The 20,925-nt window shown below is 41.0% G+C and overlaps 2 protein-coding genes across 2 annotated transcripts; one reads left to right on the forward strand and one right to left on the reverse strand.

Moving 5' to 3' along the window:
- Positions 1-8,259: 8,259 nt before the first annotated feature.
- LOC136758758 (trace amine-associated receptor 13c-like) lies at positions 8,260-12,981 on the forward strand. Its single transcript, XM_066713391.1, has 2 exons — positions 8,260-8,904; positions 12,970-12,981. Exons 1-2 carry the CDS (start codon positions 8,260-8,262, stop codon positions 12,979-12,981), a joined length of 657 nt encoding a protein of 218 aa, XP_066569488.1.
- A 5,411-nt stretch (positions 12,982-18,392) lies between these two features.
- Positions 18,393-19,409, reverse strand: LOC136758766 (trace amine-associated receptor 13c-like). Its single transcript, XM_066713404.1, has one exon. It carries the CDS (start codon positions 19,407-19,409, stop codon positions 18,393-18,395), a length of 1,017 nt encoding a protein of 338 aa, XP_066569501.1.
- Between the last annotated feature and the right edge of the window lie 1,516 nt (positions 19,410-20,925).

Raw genomic sequence — 20,925 nt, forward strand, 5'->3', positions numbered from 1 at the left:
CTTTAGGTATACCCACCCGTGAAAACACTTTAACTAATTCCTTGATAATTGGTTTACTGGCCATCTTTCTCAGAGGTATTACTTCTGGGTAGCATAGTCTACAATCACTAATATATACTCATGCCCTCTGACAGATTGAGGCAAGGGGCCTACGAGGTCCATAGAAATCCTCTCAAATGGCACCTCAATAATGGGCATGGGTTGCAGGAGTGCTATTACATGTGGTCTGGGACTTGTTAATTGGCACTCAGGACAGGACTTGCAAAACCTCTCTACCGCTTTACGCACCCCCAGCCCGTAAAACCTGCACAACACCCTCTGTAGTGTCTTCTCCCCACCTAAATGAGCTCCAAACAAGTGTCTGTGAGTGAGTTTTAACACCAGATTCTGATATGCCGTTGGGACCAACAACTGTTCTATCTGTCGGTCATTGATATGAGTAACCCTGTAGAGTAAGTCACTTTTTACAAATGAAATTTTCTTGGGGATTTATTATTGCCCCCTCCACTGGTTCTCAATTTACGAAGACCACCCATGTTTTGACGTTAGGAAGGATCATTCTGCTGTTCCCTTGCAAAATTCTCACTATCTGTCCTCCACACCTTCTGGCCCCAAGCCTAGGACCCCAGTGACCATGGTTATTTCCTCCCCATTACACTGTGTCCTCACCCCCTTGCTACCTCTTTTCCCTGTGTTACCCACCAGAACTAGGTGTGGCAGTGGTGTACCCCTTTTCTTTTCTAAGTGGCGCTGTCGTCTGGTTTTCTTGCTCTTTGTCCTAGTTGGGGGTAGAAACACATCAGTGTCTCCCTACTCCCCTTCCTCTCCAAGACTCTCAAGTGGGTGGTCCACCGTCAGCTCTCTGACTTTCTGTCTCAACACTCGCTCCTTGATAATCTGCAATCCAGCTTCCGCACAGCTCACTCCACTGAGATCACTCTCTGGCAGTCACTGACTCCCTCAGCTCTGCTCGGGCGGCCTCCCTCTCCTCAGTCCTCATCCTCCTTGACCTCTCTGCAGCATTTGACACCGTTGATCACTCCATCCTCCTCTCCTGCCTTGCTGACCTTGGAATCTCTGGGACTGCTCTCACTTGGTTCTCCTCCTATCTCAGTGACCGGTCCTACCAAGTGACATGGTGAGGCTTCTCATCCACCCCCCAACCTCTCCTCACAGGCGTTCCCCAAGGCTCTGTCCTGGGCCCAATCCTGTTCTCTCTCCACACTCGCTGCCTGGGCCCCCTCATTGCATCCCATGGTTTCTCCTACCACTTCTACACTGATGATGCACAGATCTTCCTGTCTTTTCCCTCTTCCGACCCTCTCATCCCCTTTCCCATCTCTTCCTGCTTGTCTGCTATTTCCGCCCGGATGCACTCTCCTGTTTTTATACCGGCACACATTCAGTTCAAGACATTGACCCTCACCTACTGCTGTCTCAACCACACTGCACCAAGTTACCTTCAGACACTCGTCTCTCCATACATCCCCTCCAGACCACTGCGGTCTTCCAGTGCCAGAAGACTAACTCTACCTCCTCTCCACTCCCCTTCTTCCAGAGCCCACTCCTTCTCATCCCTGGCCACTAAATGGTGGAATGACCTTCTCACCGAAGTCAAAACAGCAGAGTCCTTGACCTCATTCTGGCGCTTACTCAAGACACATCTTTTCAGACAGTACTTGTAATATTAGTCCTTTTAATCCCCATTAGATAGCACTTCACGGAGTTTTATTATGCTTCTTGAGTTTTTAATTGTTTTCCTCCTTGCTCCCTTTCCCGTAGCCCTTGACTGTGACCCTACATCTTGACAGCACTTAGCTTTTACTGTCCAGGATGTATGACCCCACTTACTGTACTGTGTAAATTGGAAGTTGTAAAATGTATTATATTTTGAATTGCTATGTTTAATGTAAATTGAATTTGTAATGTTTGATGCCTTTACTTAACTGTATTTTTGCACTTTGTTGTAAGTCGCCCTGGATAAGGGTGTCTGCCAAGAAATAAAAAAAAAATATATAATAATAATAATCAAATGGGAACAGACTCATTAAGCTCTAATGAGGCTCAGTTACCACCTCAGAATTGTCATGGGCGTTGTGCAATTCCCCTGAACCTGTACCAGATTGGTAAAGTCTGGATATTCCTTTCCTAGAATCAACTGCTTGGGTAATCGTGGGATTACACCCACCCGTATTCTCTGATACACATTACCGATACACATAATTATGTTAGTCGTGGGGTAGTACGTTACGTCCCCATGGATGCAGGTGATCCCAGTCTTGAGACTGTTATCCAGTGGCATGTTAGGAGTAACCTCTGTGGCTACTAAGGTAATTGCACTACCAGAATCAATGAGAGCTTTAGTTCTCTTACCATTTACTGCCACTGTTAACAGATATGGATATTTACCCTTGTCTAACCGAGACACAATTATATTTCCGCAAAATTGACTCCCCAGATTACAATCCATAGGCTCTTCTTCTTTACACTACTTTGCAATATGGCCTAGTTTTTTACATCTATAGGATTGATATCTGTCTAGGTCAGTCCAGTTATACTGTTCCTTCATGGTCGGAGACCGCTCTTCACCCCCCATTGGTGGTATCCAAGTCTTACCTGCCCTCGGGAGGGAATGTGGCTTCCCCCCAGTTCCGGTTGGGCTCCGTGGAGTGGTAGACTAAGTTTGTTTGGCCAGTTCCTCTGCTGCTAGCTGCCATTCAACAAGATCCACAAACTAGTTAACTGTGTGGGCAAGGCAACCCCACCACATTTCCACAGAGGTGTAGGAAGACTGCGTAGGTACCGGTCCATCACGATGACCTCCACCACCTTCCTGGCATTGTTCACCTCGGACTTCAACCACCTTGTGGCAAGGTGGATGAGATCAAACATTTGAGAGCGTGGAAGCACCCCTGGTTGATAAACCCAAGCATGACACTTTTGGGCCCTTACTGCTGGCATAACTCCTGCCCGTGCCAGGATTTCCATTTTTAAATGTAGTCATCAGCTATGTCCAGGGCCAGGTCATGGTAGGCTTTTTGTGCTTCCCCAAGAAGAATGGGGGCCAGTATTCCCGCCCATTTGTCAGTTGGCCAGCCCTCTCCTTTTGCTGTCCTCTCAAATGCCAACAGAAATGCTTCCACATCATCATCTTTGGTCATTTCTGGAGTACATGGAGCATTTTCCTATTGGCATGACACTGGAGGTTGTGATACTCACCAACCTCTTCAGTATTGCTTGGTGTTCTTGCCTAGCTTGGTCCAGCTGTTGTGCTTGCAGCCGGGTGGTCTCTTGTCATGTCCTGGTTTGCTCTTGTTGTGCTGCTGTGGCTGTTACCAGAGCTTTTACCAGTTCAGTTATGTCGGCCATGCTGCCTGTATACTGCCCTTTAATCAGTCCAGTACTTTGTCTTGGAAGTGGTGTGACGGGTTTAGACGCTTCTCTCTGATCCCACTGCTGACACCAAATGTGAACTTATAAGCCCCTTGTCTGGTCAGGATCCCCATAGGGCCCTTGAAATACTGGACCAAGTAACGGAAGTTATTGACCTCTGGTGCAGGTGCTAGCTGGTTTATTCTTACATCCCATTAAACAACTGTTTACTGCCAGACTTTTGTTTTAAACAAGAACAGTCTCTAGTTGTCTCTCACCTGGTCCTTCCTACAAAGATTAAGTCCTTTCAAGGTCAGCAGAGTCCTGGGGATTGTCTGCCTTTGCTAAGCACTGCTTCACCTGCAGGCCTTGGGTACATCCTGAAGTCCTTGGGTTGGATTCCTTGAAATTATAGTTGTTTTCTTGTTCTTCTTTTTGGTTGTAGAAATAATTCCACTCTTTTGTTCTCAAGTGTATTTGTTTATTTATTTAGCCAAGTACTTCTTTTCATCTTCAGCCCCCTTTCCTTTGTCTACCAGTCTTACATATATAGCCAGAAGGCCCGACTCTTCCTATTCAGTCAGAGCGAAGCTCTCTGGGAAGTGTAATTTTTTACCGTCAGCCATTTTTTTAAAGCCCCCATGCGCTATTTCTCACAATTTATATGTATAGTCTGAAGGTAATGAAAGGTAAATGTATACAGTATGTTTTGTATGTCTTGTATTTTTAATATTTTGCATAGCCCAGAATAAGACTAAGAACAGAAGTAACCAATCATTTCAGAATTATATTTAAAATTATGCCATTATTTATGTTGTAACAACAGATTCATGAGGATCTAAACATTTAACTGTATACAGAGTGCCTAAGGCATCAGAAATAAGAAAGAATATACACGATCAGCAATAACATTATGACCACGGAGAGGTGAAGTGAATAACACTGATAATCTCGTTATAATGGCACCTGTCAGTGGTTGGGATATATTAGGCAGCAAGTGAACATTTTGTCCTCAGAGTTGATGTGTTAGAAGCAGGAAAAATGGGCAAGCATAAGGATCTGAGTGACTTTGACAAGGGACAAATTGTGATGGCTAGATGACTGGGTCAGAGTATCTCCAAAACTGCAGCTCTTGTGGGGTGTTCCCATTCTGCAGTGGTCAGTACCTATTAAAAGTGGTCCAAGGAAGGAAAACTGGTGAACCAGCGACAGTGTCATGGGCGGCCAAGACTCATTGATGCACGTGGAGAGCGAAGGTTGGCCCGTGTGGTCCGATCCAACAGACGAGCTACTGTAGCTCAAATTGCTGAAAAAGTTAATGCTGGTTCTGATAGAAAGGTGTCAGAACACACAATGCATTGCAGTTTGTTGCATATGGGGCTGCGTAGCCACAGACCAGTCAAGGGTGTCCTGATGGCCCTGATGCCCTGATAGCAAAAATGGTTCAGGAATGGTTTGAGGAACACAACGAGTTCAAGGTGTTGACTTGGCCTCCAAATTCCCCAGATCTCAATCCAATCGAGCATCTATGGGATGTGCTGGACAAACAAGTCCGATCCATGGAGGCCCCACCTCGCAACTTACAAAACTTAAAGAATCTGCTGCTAACGTCTTGGTGCCAGATACCACAGCACACCTTCAGAGGTCTAGTGGAGTCCATGCCACGACAGATCACTGCTGTTTTGGTGGCAAAATGGGGACCTACACAATATTAGGCAGGTGGTCATAATGTTATGGCTGATTGGTTTATATCGTATGGGTGATAAAATGGATAAAAAACCCTGGCCAAAACAATTAAGCAAGAAGGAAATAATGAATTAATAAAGGACCTAACTAAAACTAAAAAGAATGTAACTACATCCCCCTCTGTTTCATCACAGTAATTCCAAAGTAAGCAGCAGCAACAATTATCTTGTTTCTCTCCAAGTAGCTAGCAGCACAACATAAGAACATAAGAACATAAGAAAGGAGGCCATTCGACCCATCATGCTTGTTTGGTGTCCAGTGACCCAAGGATCCTATCCAGTCTATTTTTAAATGTTCCCAAACTTTCAGCATCTACCACATTGCTGGGGAGTTTGTTCCAGATTGTGACTACTCTCTGTGTAAAGAAGTGTCTCCTGTTTTCTGTTTTGAATGCCTTGAAGCCCAATTTCCATTTGTGTCCCTGGGTGCGTGTGTCCCTGCTGATCTGGAAAAGCTCCAACAGTTTGATGTGGTTGATGCCTTTCATGATTTTGAAGACCTGGATCAAGTCCACACGTAGTCTCCTCTGCTCCAGGGTGAAAAGGTTCAGTTCCCTCAGTCTCTCCGAGTAGGACATTCCCTTCAGACCTGGAATAAGTCTGGTTGCTCTCCTCTGAACTGCCTGTAGAGCAGCGATATCTTTCTTGAAGTGTGGAGCCCAGAACTGTACAGTATTCCAGATGAGGTCTAACTAGCGCATTGTACAGTCTTAACATTACTTCCCTTGTTTTAAATTCTACACTTTTGACAATATACCCTAACATTCTGTTTGCCTTTTTTATTCCTTCCCCACACTGTTTGGATGGAGAAAGTGAGGAGTCCACATAGACTCCTAGGTCTTTTTCATGTGTTACTTCATCTAGTTATATTCCTCCCATAGTGTAATTATAGTGGACATTTTTGTTACCTGCATGAATTACCTTGCACTTGTCCACACTGAATTTAATCTGCCAGGTGTCAGCCCACATCTGAATTTTATCTAAATCCCTTTGAAAAGCCTGTGCTTCCGAGATTGTATCTGCTGAGCCACCTATTTTAGTATCATCTGCAAATTTGACAAGTTTGCTAACTATCCCAGATCAGAGTCCAGATCATTAATATTGATTAGAAAAAGTAAAGGCCATAGTACTGATCCCTGTGGAACTCCACTAACAACCTCACTCCAGGAAATTCATCTAATCGACACCCTGTTTCCTATACATCAACCAGTTCATAATCCATCTACTTACATTACCCTGAATACCTACAGCTTCCAATTCGATTATCAGTCTTTGGGGTGGAACCTTATCAAAAGCTTTCTGAAAATCTAAGTAGATCATATCATATGCTTTCACCTGATCTACAGCTGCAGTAGATTCTAATAAATTAGTAAGACATGATCTACCTCGTCTAAACCCATGTTGACTATCTCCAAGAATATGGTTTTCATTAAGATGCTCCTCTATTTTCTGTCTAATATTTTTTTCCAACATTTTACAAGTGATGCAGGTGAGATTGATTGGTCTGTAATTTCGTGGCTCAGTTTTGTCCCCTGTCTTGGTATGACATTTGCTGTGTTCCAGTCAGTTGGCACATCCCCTGTTCTAAGTGTTATTTGGAATATTTGAGTTAGTGGCCTATAAATCATTTCCCTCATTTATTTAAGTACTGTTGGAAATATACCATCTTGCCTTGATTTGTTTGTTTTTAATTCTGCTAGTCCCTGTCGTACCTCCTCCTCATTTATCCTGATCTCTCTTAGGATTTGACTGGACTGATTGTTAACCTGTGGCATATTTTCCCTTTTTTATTTTGTAAAAACCTCTGTGAAATACTCATTTAGAACATTTGCCACATCTTGTTCATTTCTGCCCACAGGCACCTATATCGATTGTCAGGACCCACACCCACCTGATCTCCTGCCCACTTTGCCCTTGGCAGAGAGCTGGATCACTACCCCTTCTCCTCACTCCAAATGCCAAATGCCTGGCCCCTTCTCATGCCTATGGAGAGCTGCCACCTCTTCTCTGTCTTTTGTGCTACCACACAGCTCTCAGTCACTGCTTTTGAACTCTGATCTGCTGCCCAACTGGATTAACCAGTTTGTGTTCCCTTCTGCGGGTTGGGGCACAGCTGGAGAATTCCAGTGCAAGCATGTGGGCAGTTCCAAGGGAAGCAGGTGATTGGCTTGTTGTCAAAGTGAATAAGAAAACACACGTGCAATAATGAAATAATAGAAAAACAATTAGTGAAACACAAACCGTGTTACATGATTAGCATATAAATAATGCATAAGGTGCAAAGACAAATAATACATTTAGAAAAATAAACATCTAAAGTAACGTGTAATAACAACCTGTCACATCGATTGTGACATAAACCTTCATTGTTTTGAAATACCTGCCCTTAACTTATTTTTGCTGAAATTGTCTGGCCCATTAGTTTGTTCCAATAATACCTCTGCACCATTTTCTCAATAACTTGATTTTAGATTTTAGATTTTAACTAGATTTTTTTCATTTGTGAGAATTTATCTTGGAATGCAAAACAATGTAGTTGATTGCATTTTTCAGTATAATCTTTATCTGAATCTAATCACAGCCATTTTTGTTCTCCCTTTCAAGTAACAAGATGCAAATCAATTCAATAGTTACAGGAAAAGCAAGCTGCCAAAACATCAATCATTTGGAATGATTTTGTTTTTTTGTTTGTGGAGTTGCAGCACCTTTGTTTCTTTTTCTTTAGTTGTTTATTGTGTGTATCATCTATTTTTATGATCTATTTTTAATTTAGTATTTCATTACTGAAACTTGTTTTTAAATATAATGTATTATAATTATGTTTTTATATTCCATGCTCAGTTCAGTCAGGGCATGGGAACTCTTGAATCATTGCACAAGAGACATTAAGACCAATCAAGAGTAACAATCTGTAATGAGGAAAGCAGGTGGGAGGGGTAACCTCCCCACTTATATATTATATGTATATATATATAATCTCCAATGTGAATGACTCTCCAGACAATGTGCAGCATACAAAGTCTTTCCTTTTAATCTTCACTTGTTTTCCTGAGTTTTCTAATTTTACCTAAATTGTACATTATATAATTATTTGCTGACATCTGAAGTGTGCATAGTCAAATCAAAATTTTGAATTGATTCCATGGAACAAACAGAAGTGCAGTACTGTTTCCCAACTTCTAACTCCTCCTGCCCTAAGGAACTGCGACCTACAGCAGTCTATGTGGTGATGTATATTTCTGCAGCAGCAGTGGTGATGCTGACTGTGTGTGGAAACCTGCTGGTGATCATTTCTATCTCTCACTTCAAGCAGCTCCACACACCAACCAACCTGCTCCTGCTCTCCCTGGCTGTGGCAGACTTTCTTATAGGAGTGACTGTGATGCCTTTCTGCTTAATTATATTAATAGAAGATTGTTGGTATTTTGGGGAAACAGTGTGTATAATTTATAACATGTTTCGTTTTAGCCTGTCTTCTGTCTCTATAAATCATATTGCATGCATTGCTATTGATCGCTATTTTGCTGTATGTGACCCCTTGCTTTATTCAACCAAAATAACTGTTAAAATAGCTTGGTTGATAATAATGCTTAACTGGTTCTTGTCACTGCTATATAACTTGATGCTGATTTACTTCAATGGCAATATAAGGAGTGCCAAAGAACTGAATATTTGTTATGGAGACTGTTTATTTTTAATGAATGAAACATGGAGGATAGTTGATCTAATCATATTTATTTTGCCTGGCTCTGTAATGATGATATTCTATGCAAAAGTTTTTATTGTGGCAAAAAGACATGTTAAAGTACTCTGTGCTATTACAGAACAGCAAAGTTCAAATTATGAAAACAAAAGTAAGAAGACCACCATTGCATCTGAAAGAAAGGCTGTAAAAACATTAGGAATTGTAGTTGCTGTCTTTCTCTTGTGCTTGGTTCCCTATTATATCTTCACTCTTGTTGACACAAATGTGAGCTTGTCTTCTTCTGTGGTGATTAATTTTCTATACTGGCTGGTATATTTTAATTCATCTTTGAATCCCATAATTTATGCTCTGTTTTACCCGTGGTTTCAGAAGTCTGTGAAATTGATTGGAACCTTAAGGATATTTAAACCAGCATCATCTTTGTTGAATTTGTTTCCATAAAAACTGTAATCATGTCAATTCTCAAGTAATGTAAGCATTAGGCTTATAAATATCACAAGATCTACACCACATGTTCAAAGATGTGGTTGAATCATTAGTTTTCCTGTAGCTGAAATGATGTAAGTAGTTTTGAAATGTATTATTATTATTATTATTATTATTATTATTATTATTATTATTATTATTATTATTATTATTATTATTTATTTCTTAGCAGATGCCCTTGTCCAGGGTGACTTACAAAATATAAGAGCAATACAAAGTGCAATAATACAGTGCAGTTCAAGGCATAATACATTTTACAAATTTCGAATTTACATAAGTATGTACGAGATATACAGTAAACAATATATAAGGTCTTATATCCAATATATAAGGTCTTACATCCTAGATTGTAAAAGCTGATATGTGCAGAAAGGTATTACACGTATCACAAGGTATTACAAGTTATATACACTGGCTGTCAAAGTTGGGTAGGACCGGAATACCTGCAAAGCTAGGAAAGCAATTATCGAAATGAAATATTGATTAGTATAAATGTGTAGCTTATGTATTATGTAATGTAATGGATTATTGGAATTTATTTTACATTTGTTTTAACTATAGTACCCAATAATCCCAGTTACTGGGATTTTCACGCACAACCATTTCTAGGGTTTACAAAGAATGGTGTGAAAAGGGAAAAACATCCAGTCAGTGGGCAAAAATGCCTTGTTGATGCTAGAGGTCAGAGGAGAATGGGCCGACTGATTCAAGCTGATAGAAGAGCAACTTTGACTGAAATAACCACTCGTTACAACCGAGGTATGCAGCAAAGCATTTGTGAAGCCACAACACGTACAACCTTGAGGCGGATGGGCTACAACAGCAGAAGACCCCACCGGGTACCACTCATCTCCACTACAAATAGGAAAAAGAGGCTACAATTTGCACAAGCTCACCAAAATTGGACAGTTGAAGACTGGAAAAATGTTGCCTGGTCTGATGAGTCTCGATTTCTGTTGAGACATTCAGATGGTAGAGTCAGAATTTGGCGTAAACAGAATGAGAACATGGATCCATCATGGCTTGTTACCACTGTGCAGGCTGGTGGTGGTGGTGTAATGGTGTGGGGGATGTTTTCTTGGCACACTTAAGGCCCCTTAGTGCCAATTGGGCATTGTTTAAATGCCACGGCCTACCTGAGCATTGTTTCTGACCATGTCCATCCCTTTATGACCACCATGTACCCATCCTCTGATGGCTACTTCCAGCAGGATAATGCACCATGTCACAAAGGTCGAATCATTTCAAATTGGTTTCTTGAACATGACAATGAGTTCACTGTACTAAACTGGCCCCCACAGTCACCAGATCTCAACCCAAAAGAGCATCTTTGGGATGTGGTGGAACGGGAGCTTCGTGCCCTGGATGTGCATCCCACAAATCTCCATCAACTGCAAGATGCTATCCTATCAATATGGGCCAACATTTCTAAAGAATGCTTTCAGCACCTTGTTGAATCAATGCCACGTAGAATTAAGGCAGTTCTGAAGGCGAAAGGGGGTCAAACACAGTATTAGTATGGTGTTCCTAATAATCCTTTAGGTGAGTGTATATATTAATCGTAAATAACACTATATGCACTGCTGCTAAATTGCACTAAAATAAGTACAACGATAAAGACTAATTTGTATAATTAAGTATTTGTTTACTTTTGATTGCCATTATTTATATGGTAAAGTCACTGTTTGTCTCTTGTTAATGAACAATACATTGCAATTATAAAAGCAAAGTGGTGAGTTATCTTCAGTTCAAATCAGCTGTGTTTTTCAGCTCTTTTTTATGTGACAGGAATAGTGAACAGGTAATCAGTGTTATATGAAAGACGCCTAGAAGAAGGAACTAAGTTAAACTTTCCGTGAACATTGAGTAACAGACTATAGAGGCAGGTTTCGAGTTTAAACAATTATTTCTTAATATAACTTGCGTATATCCTGCTGTATTGTCCCTGTCAGTGATTGGTGTTGTTTCCTTCCCCCTGCCGAAAGATATATAGTTAATTAGCCAACTCGATCTACGGCAAGGACAATCTGAAAGGTACTAATCTGTCATTTACCTGCAGCCTCCAGTAGTAGTAGTAATTCCATCTGCTCCCTTGATGCTGCTGCTGTGGGTCCTGGTGGAGAAAGGAAGAAGACAGACTGAGTGGACAGACTGAGGAGGAGAAATACTGTTAAAAAGTTGCTACCTTACCTGGCTCACCATGAAGTTCGCTCAGACGGGATTCTAGCCAAAAAGAAGAGAACAACAGAGTGGGAGAGAGAAGGGTTTTTCTTGTTTTGAGAATTAGGTTTTTAGTGAACATTCACCCTTGTAATTAAAGGTGGATTTAGAAGTATTTATGTATCTACTTTTCTATAATTATCTGTGTTAAATTGTTTAGAATACAGGTATTGCTCTGTGTATGCTTACTGTGCAGCCTTTGTGTCCAATTTGAAATAAACTTGTTTTATTTGAAAACTTACTGGAGCCTGTGTGTTGTGTGCCGAGGTCTTGATCTGAGCCCGCGTGGGGAATAGAGGTGTTGTGAGCTCCCCGCCTCATTAAACAGGAGTGGTGTAGTCATGTCTCGTACCATCCCAACCAAGCATCATGACATTACCACAGTAGAAACTTTTTTTTTTTATAACCACAGACTAACTCTTTAATATTCCATTGAATTTATGTTTTTGAGTAGTTATCATCTGAATACAAATTGAATATCTAACAGGTCATAGAATCTAAAAACATGTTGGGTATATTTTTCATTTACAGAACCAGGGTGACACTTGTACCCTAATGTTTTTTTGACACTTTTGAGTTAGAAGCACTGCCTGAGGGGCAGGGGTTTTCAGCGCGCATTCGGAACATATCGAAGACATTTGTCTATCAAAGCTGTATCAAAGTTTTGAGTGAAGGGCCCTTGTGACCGTAACTCAAACAGGACTCTTCCACTTCCTGTTTGTATAAAAGGTGACGTCGCCTTGGTTCGTCAAGACAGGTGAGAGCCTGTGTCTTTGTGAATAAAAAACAGAAATTGCGTTTTTCGGCTGGCTGGTAGTACAAATAGTACCATCCACACACAGATTTGCCACAGTTGTGTGTGATCGCTATTTGAATTTATTTAATTTATCCATACCGCGCCACAGAAGTCTGTCGGTGCCTCTGTTCATTTCGGCTTTTCACGTACAACTACTAGTCGTTTAATATTATTTTTATTATTCAGACTAGTTTGCTGTGTTGTTTTTTTGTCCACGGAACCAGACCAGGGAGGAAGAGCAACTGTGGGCCCCGCACCTAGTCATGTCCTGGATGCCGACTGTCGCCGATGCGTTGTCAGGCTGAGCTCCTCTCCAGGCGGTGGTGGGGCTTTGGTGGATCCTTTCTCTGTCAGGCCAGTGACTGCTGAGGCACTCACCCCATCACTGGCTGTGACAATTAGGGGACAGAGAGGGAGGCCCATGGAGAGTTTGTGCTGGTAGCGTCTCGTTGGCCCTGCAGACTGTGGCCCTGCATGAGAACTCTCATGGCCCAGTTAATTGCCACATAGGTGTCATTCTGCAATTCCTGCAGGAGCTGTTGGACCAGGGCAAGTCCCCCCCACACTCAAGGTTTTATTGGCTGCCATCTTCTCATGTCATATCAGGATTGATGGTTAACCTCTGGGCTCTCATTTTTTGTCAGGGAAGTTTCTGAAAGGTGCACGCAGGCTGCAGCCTACCCAGGCCCCTTCCTTGCCCGCATGGCACCTTGATGTAGTGCTAGACACACTTTCCAAGGCCCTGTTTGAGCCCTTACAATTAGTTGACCTCAGATTAGCAATGATGTCTGCAAAACACGTGAGCGACTTACACGCCCTGTCCGATCACCCTGAGTGTGTCCGTTTTGCAGGCGATGGTTCCAGGGTTACACTTCGGCCTTATCCTGCGTTCCTCCCGAAAGTGCTGTCTCCGTTCCATATCAACAGGCCTATTAAGCTGATGACTTTCCATCCTCCTCCCTTCTCTTCGGAGGAAGAGAGTAGGCTACCCCTGTTGTGCCCAGTGCGGGCTCTCAGATGGTATTTGGAGCACACTAAGGACATTTAGTGCTCAGACCAATTGTTTGTGTCTTATGGAGTGTGGACACAGGGCCAGGTGCTTTCAAAGCAGCGCCTATCACACTGGATTGTCGACACTATGACCTACAAGTCAGCTGGAACCCCGATGCCTGAACACCTGGTGGCCCACTCCACTCGAGGTGCTTTTTCAATGCGCCCTGCTGGCAGACATCTGTGCGGCTGCGAATTGGGTCTCACTGCACACCTTTTTTTGGTTCTACAGGCTGGACGTGACAGGACCGGTTCTTCTATTGGGAATCCAGTGTTGGCTTCAGTTGAGCTTCAGTAGCCTATCAGGCACTGGCTACTGGCTTTTCTATCCTTTTCTGCCCCTGCAGAGCATGCTTGAGAGAAGCGACACAGAACCATTTTCCCTTCCTACCGGACTGTGACTTGTATACAGTTCATTCTGTAGGCGGGAGTCCATGTGTTTTTATAGCTGTACCCCATCATTGTACATAGTTCCTTTGTCAGCAGGTCTGTGGCCCGCCCTAGCTACGCTAGCTGTGTGTTCAGTGGGAGTCTTTGAGTTTACTCTTGTGCCCCACTGTGTATATAGATAATTTATTATTGACATCAGTAGGGTGTCTGTTGCTGCTAGCTGCTGGTCAGCAGTGTGTGTCCTGGATATGGTGCATGAGCTGGCACCCAGCACCCAGCAGTGCATATAGTGTATTGGAATAGACAGTTGAGCTTGTCCTTTTCTGTCCGCTCCTTTTTTAAGTTGAGCGTGGACACCTGCTCCTGTTAGTGACGGCATGTTGTGCCTTGCTATGTATATAGTTCCTTTGCCAGCAGTTTTATGGCGCTGCCCTAGCTATGCTAGCTGTGCTGGGAGCCGCTGCTGCTGTGTCCAGCGGAAAGCACTTGAGCTTGCTCTTGTTGCCCCGCTGTGTATGTAGTTCCATTATTAATTGAATTATCCAGCATTGGCTATCCAGTCTGGTTATTAGCCTGTGCTTATATGGTGTGGTCTTAGTATATGGCCCTGCTCCTAGCCCTGCTAGTAGAGCACAAGGCCGCTATTGCTAGGCTTTGCGGTAGGCATAAGGTTTCTTGTTGCCCCGTGGATACACCATTATTTATTTCTTCCCAGTTCCCAGGTCAGTGTGACTGCGGCCTTCGCGTGTGAGCAGCCTGGATGTGGCCACAAGGGGCCCCTGTGGCTTCTATCATAGACTCGGTATGGCTCCTAGTAGGTACGCCTTGGTGCAGACGTCACCTTTTATACAAGCAGGAAGTGGAAGGGTCCTAGTTGAGTGTGACAAAATCACCATCAGCCTATTTCGATCCACTGTTGGATGAAGGCCTCTACAAGATGTTTCCACTATATTTGTATAATAAGATGGGGTAAGGAACATCTTATGCAGTCTGTTATTAAATCATGACTCTCATGAATTATATTGTCAAACTGTCAAATTTGTTTCTATGGTACCAATTAGGGAAATAAATTGTAAAGGTCCTAGTTGAGTGATGGGCACAAGGCCAATGGCAGCTTTGAAAGACAGATGTCTTTGATACATTTCAGCAAATGCATGCTGAAAACCCCTCCCCCTTGGGCAGTGTTTCTTTTCTCAGATAACCACAGTTGCATTCGCAACCTATTGTTCACTTGCATGCTGATGTCTCAAGATTCAAGTTGAACTTGTCAATCAATTTATTGCCCTAATTGGTACCATAGAAACAAATTTGACAGTTTGACAATATAATTCATGAGACCGAGTCATGATTTAATAACAGACTGCATAAGATGTTCCTTACCCCATCTTATTATACAAATCAATCTTATATATATATATATATATATATATATATATATATATATATATATATATTCTTATATATTCTTAGCAGACACCCTTATCTAGGACCACTTACAAAATATAAGATCAATACAAAAGTGCAATAATACAGTACAGCTATCCTCTCCCTCTCCTCCCATTGGATCAGCACCACCTCCCATGGTTTTCAGCCCCTAGTGTTCCTCTTATTTAAACCCCTCGGCTACAGACACTTATTGCTGAGTCTTGATTACTTCCCAGTGTCATTTCTAAGCGTTCCCATATTTTGCCTGCTATATACTTACTATATATTACCTCCTTCGACCATCGCTTCTTGGATTGCCACTTCTGTTTTGTTTGCCAGATCGCCTGACCTCCTACCTGCCCCATTGACCACTATTCTTGCCCTCCTCCCGTGGAAGCCGTTTGCTGGCCATCGACCCATGCCTGTTTGACTATGCTGTGTCTCTCCACACCTGGATTCTACCCTTGTGTTCCACACTATGTGTTACAAAAGACTTAGCCAACTATAGACCCAGTGGAGAATCCACAAATCAGTTCAGCTATGGCATCCCAGGATGCCCAACTAGCTTAAATCTCAAATTGCAGACACTATGAACTGAGCACTGCTTCCAACCACTCACCAGCAGGAGTTGCGGTCACGGTGCCAATGGCTGTGCCTGCAGCATCCACAGCTGTGACATGGGAGATCTACCTCGCTATCCCAGATTAACATGATGACACCGCCAGAATCACCTTCATAATCACCCTTCTGATGGGGAGAGCACTGGAGTGGTTGGTGGTGGTTTGGTCTCAACGAGGTCCCATCACATGTTCCTTGAGGGTTTTTCTGGTACACTTTAAGGACGTTGAAAGACCTGAGGTCCAGCAACAAATTTGAATACAATAAAAGACATATCATCTGCATCATTCACACAGAGAGTTGTCACAATCTGGAACAAACTCCCCAGCGATGTGGTTGTAGCTGAAAATTTGGGACCATTCAAAAATAGACTGGATAGGATCCTTGGAACACTTAGTTACTAATGGACACTAAACGAGCACAATGGGTTGAATGGCCTTGATGCGGGACAGTGCCCTGTTTGAATGCCAAATATATTATATTTGCACCATTGTTGCAGCAAGATTGTGTAACCCATGTATGAATTTAAGCTTTGTGTATTGCTCTGGAGAGGCCAGGTGCAGTAGTTCTGTGTAGGTGATTTTTAGAAAAACATCTGCATTAAAAGGCCATAGAGAGAACCGAAGACAAAGGAGAAGTGTGTGATAAAGTTTGGGGTACCTCATTGACATTATCTAGTTGCTCAGCAACCAAAGGGAGTCATCTTGTATATGATAGCATGTTCTTTAGAAAAACTTTAGATGTGTCTTGCCGACTGACCATCTCTGGAGCGCTTCGTTGTAGCTGAATAAACTATTTTGGTATTATTTCAGTATAAAATTGGGTCATGAGTATTCCTTGTACACCAATTTATAGAGGGAGTAAATTTCTCTATCTCTGTCTGTCTGTGCAGATATCAACAAATTAATTTGAGGTGTAAATCAATAATAATTATAATTATAATATATATATATATATGAATGAGGGGAATCAGGAAGATGGAGAGAGGATGGGATGACATCATAGCTGAAGCAGCTGAATCCACCTCTCGGGAGAGGGGGGGCAACTACAGTAGCTGCAGCCTCTGCTCCCCCGCTGTATGCTTGCAAGGTGAACTCAGATACAGAGAGAGAGAGTAGCTGTCAGAGAGGAGAAAACAGCCGCCAAGCGGCAGGCCAAGAGGCATCCCTATGGCACCATATCAGGTAACAGAACACCCAGGAGTGGAGAAATTACTCTACACAAAAAGCACAACACCAACACAAATTTCAGTAACAAGGAGCGTGGAGGACAATGTTATTAAATGGGATACTTATCTATCTCAATTACTTCCACTGAATCACTGATAGTCCCAGTTGTACAGCCAGCACAAATAGAGAGAGCGTCTCAATGTACACTATAAACCGATAGGTTGCGTATGAAACCCCGGTTATCTGAAAAAGGAAGCACTGCCCAAGGGGGAGAGATTTCTGCGCACTTCTGTAGGAACCCAATGGAAATGTTACTCTATCAAAGCTGCCATTGGCCCCTGCGCTCGTCACTCAGAACAGGTCCCTTCCACTTCCTGTTCTATAAAACATGATGTCAGCACAGGTTCGTCCTCTTTTGACATTTCACCTGGACGCGGGAACGTGAGATCTCTGTGTCTGTGTTTGTGCATTAGACCCTTATTGTTATTTAACAATTATTATTCGGTTGGTTGGTTTCACGGCTGTGCTGTTCACCACCGTTTATTATTGTCTGTGTCTATTTGTGTATTACACTATGTAACACAATTTTTGTTCCTGGGTAGTAAGTGTTATTTCCTAATTGCTTATGCCTCAAAAGTATAGAAAATGGCTATTACTCCCCACACACTTTGCTTTTGTGACCAGGACAGTGATATTTTGAAATGCAACTATTTCCAATGAGAAAAAGGGTGAATGTGTGTATTTTCATTTACATAAAGCCGGAAAAAAACAACAACATATGAATCCAAATTAACATGTATTTATACTAAAGTAATACAAAGTAAAACTACTCACTTCTAAATCTTTTGTAGTAATGTTTGTATTACTTTAGTATGAACTAATGTTAATTTGGATTCATATGACATGCAGAGCTCATATCTTTACAAATAAATGTTATGAAGCAGAAAAGGAAAACATAACAGAATTGAAAAATGCCAGACTAATAATCAGTCCCAGTCCAATTCTTTCCTAATTAGCACTTAAGTAGTTTCTATCTAAGGAAATGTCAAAGGAAATAGTAAAGGACTACAATAATAGTTTATGGTTAAGAATGTTACAGCTTGTCACATTAAAAGAGCATTTAGAAATAGAATAGAATAAATACTGAATTAAAAAGAAAACAGTGTTGTATATGTAAACTCAGAAAAACTGTACAGTATTTTGAGACAACTTGATGTGAAAAGTGCTAAAGTAAATAAAGTATTATTGTAATTATTTGAAAGGCAATGTATATACCTTGTAATAAAACCTATGAAAACACAATATACTGTATAATAGATGATATCTAAGGATTCTACCACAACTTTGAACAGGTGGTGTAAGCCTTACAAAATTATATTAATTAACCTGATATTTTAACTAGAGGATTTACATGATTACAATTTTTGATAAAACAAATTCAGCAAAGATGATGCCGGTTTAAATATCCTTAACGTTACAATAAATTTCACAGACTTCTGAAACCATGGGTAAAACAGAGCATAAATGATGGGATTCACAGCAGAACTAAAAAATACCAGCCAGTATAGAAAATTAATCATCACAGAAGACGTAGATAATTTCACATTACTGTCAATGACATTCCAGACATAATAGGGAACCAAGCATAAGAGAAAGACAGCAACCACAATTCCTAACGTTTTTGCAGCTTTTCTTTCAGATGTAATGGGCATCTTCTTACTTCTGTTTTTATTTTTTGAACTTGCTTGTTCTGTTATAACACTTATTACTTTAACATGTCTTTTTGCCACAAAAAAAACTTTTGCATAGAGTATTATCATTATAGAGCCAGGCAAAATAAATAAGAGCAGATCAACTACCCTCCATGCTTCACTCATTACAAAGAAACAATCTCCATAACAAACAGTCAATTCTTCAGTACTGCTCATATTGTTATTCACATAAATCAGCAATGAATTATATAGCAATGAGAACAACCAGTTCAGTATTATCATCAACAAAGTTATATTACGAGTTATTTTGGTTGAATAAAGTAAAGGGTCACATATAGCAAAATAACGATCGATAGCAATGCATGCCACATTATTAATTGAAACAGAAGACAGGAGAAAACGAAACATGTTAAACATTATACACACAGTTTCTCCAAAATACCAACACATTTCTATTAATACGATTAAACTGAAAGGCATCACAGTCACTCCTATTAGAAGGTCTGCCACAGCCAGAGAAAGCAGGAGCAGGTTGGTTGGTGTGTGGAGCTGCTTGAAGTGAGATATAGAAATGATCACCAGCAGGTTTCCACACACAGTCAGCATCACCACTGCTGCTGCAGAAATATACATCACCACATAGACTGCTGCAGGTCGCAGTTCCTTAGGGCAGGAGGAGTTAGAAGTTGGGAAACAGTACTGCACTTCTGTTTGTTCCATTGAGTCAATTAAATAGTTTAGCTGATTAAATTATGCACTCTTCTAAAAACAGAAAAACAAAGACAGAAATTAAAAAAGACAAAGACAGACTGCTGCACAATATCTGGAGAGTCTTTCACATTGGAGGGATACATTAATATATATATATATATATATATATATATATATCAATGGGGGAGGTTACTTCCCCCCTCCTTTCCTCATAACAGACTGTTCTGACATTTGATTGGTCTTAACGTCTCCTGTGTAATGAGTCAAAGGTTCCCATGTTCCAACTAACTGAGATTGGAATATGTTTAATTACAATAAATATTACAAAAAATATTAAAAAGAGAATGAAAAACTGCTGATAGAGAAACTGCTGCCACAAAATATAAAAGCCACAGAAAAACTATTGCAAATGAGTCTTTGAAAGGGAGAAAAAAGAGCCTGAGATTCAATTCAGATAAAGAAAGATGCACTCTGAAGATACAGATACTTCATATCTCTTGTGAATACCAATATAAGACTATTGAATGATAACTTTGTCTTACATTCCTAGAGAAATACAAATTAAAAAATACTGTTCTTAATCTGGCTGAGAAACACTGGTTTTAAAGTATGTTAAGAAGCCTGAAGAGTATTCAAGCAGAAGAAAGTTCAGGGCAGATGTCTCAAAACAATGGAGGTGTTTACATGTAAAAATCACAGTTATTTATATTATGAAGTTTTGACTGTATGTTTCAGGAAATGCATTGTGATGCAGTTGTGAGAAATATAAATTTGAAATTCAATGTTATCAATTCAATAATATATGGGAGGGGATCTGTAAATTTTCAGGGATCGGCATCCTGTGCGTGGTAAAATAATTGAGATCCGTGATAATTTATTCAAAATAACGTGACTTGCAAACTGTTGAGAAAATTACGTTTATTCTAACTTTGGCTTCTACTTCTCACCTTCCACCTATGACGCCAAGTTTGAAGCTTTCCAATCACAAAGTGTTAGCTTATTCAAAGAAAAGATTGTTCAACCCAGCTTGGGAAAGGGAATATTTAATTTTTGAAAGACCCACAGATTGTTTTATGGAGTGTGCAAGATGTGGACAAATCAAGTCAACTGTAGCTTGTGACCATGCTGAAAAATGGTGCAAAAAATGTCTAAGATTTCTAACATGCCAAGTACAGAGAAGGATCGATTCATCAGGGATGCAAAAGCCAAAAGAGGAAGCAAGGTAAATATAATGACAAACTTTCTTAACCAGGATATCAAAGATGCACAGAACGACCTTTGCCTTGCCTAGCAAAAACAAAACTGCCATTTACAGCAAATAAATCACTGAAAAAATTTACCCAAACTATAAGGAAAAATGCAATTGCTGAAGCTGGGCAATTATCATAATCAAATTCCACAGTTATTAATTCCACAAAATTAATTTTGTATCACAGTTTCTTGAACTGGGTTTTGCCACTTCTAGCATCAATTAATTTGGCACTGCAGAAAAATAACTCTGATCTGTACAATGCTTACTGCTCTC

Source organism: Amia ocellicauda, chromosome 1, assembly GCF_036373705.1.
Source record: "Amia ocellicauda isolate fAmiCal2 chromosome 1, fAmiCal2.hap1, whole genome shotgun sequence".
Classification (NCBI taxonomy): domain Eukaryota; kingdom Metazoa; phylum Chordata; class Actinopteri; order Amiiformes; family Amiidae; genus Amia; species Amia ocellicauda.

Excerpts from the sequence above, each read along its gene's own strand:
- LOC136758758 (XM_066713391.1), top strand. The coding sequence starts at position 8,260 with ATGGAACAAACAGAAGTGCAGTACTGTTTCCCAACTTCTAACTCCTCC.
- LOC136758766 (XM_066713404.1), bottom strand. The coding sequence starts at position 19,409 with ATGGAACAAACAGAAGTGCAGTACTGTTTCCCAACTTCTAACTCCTCC.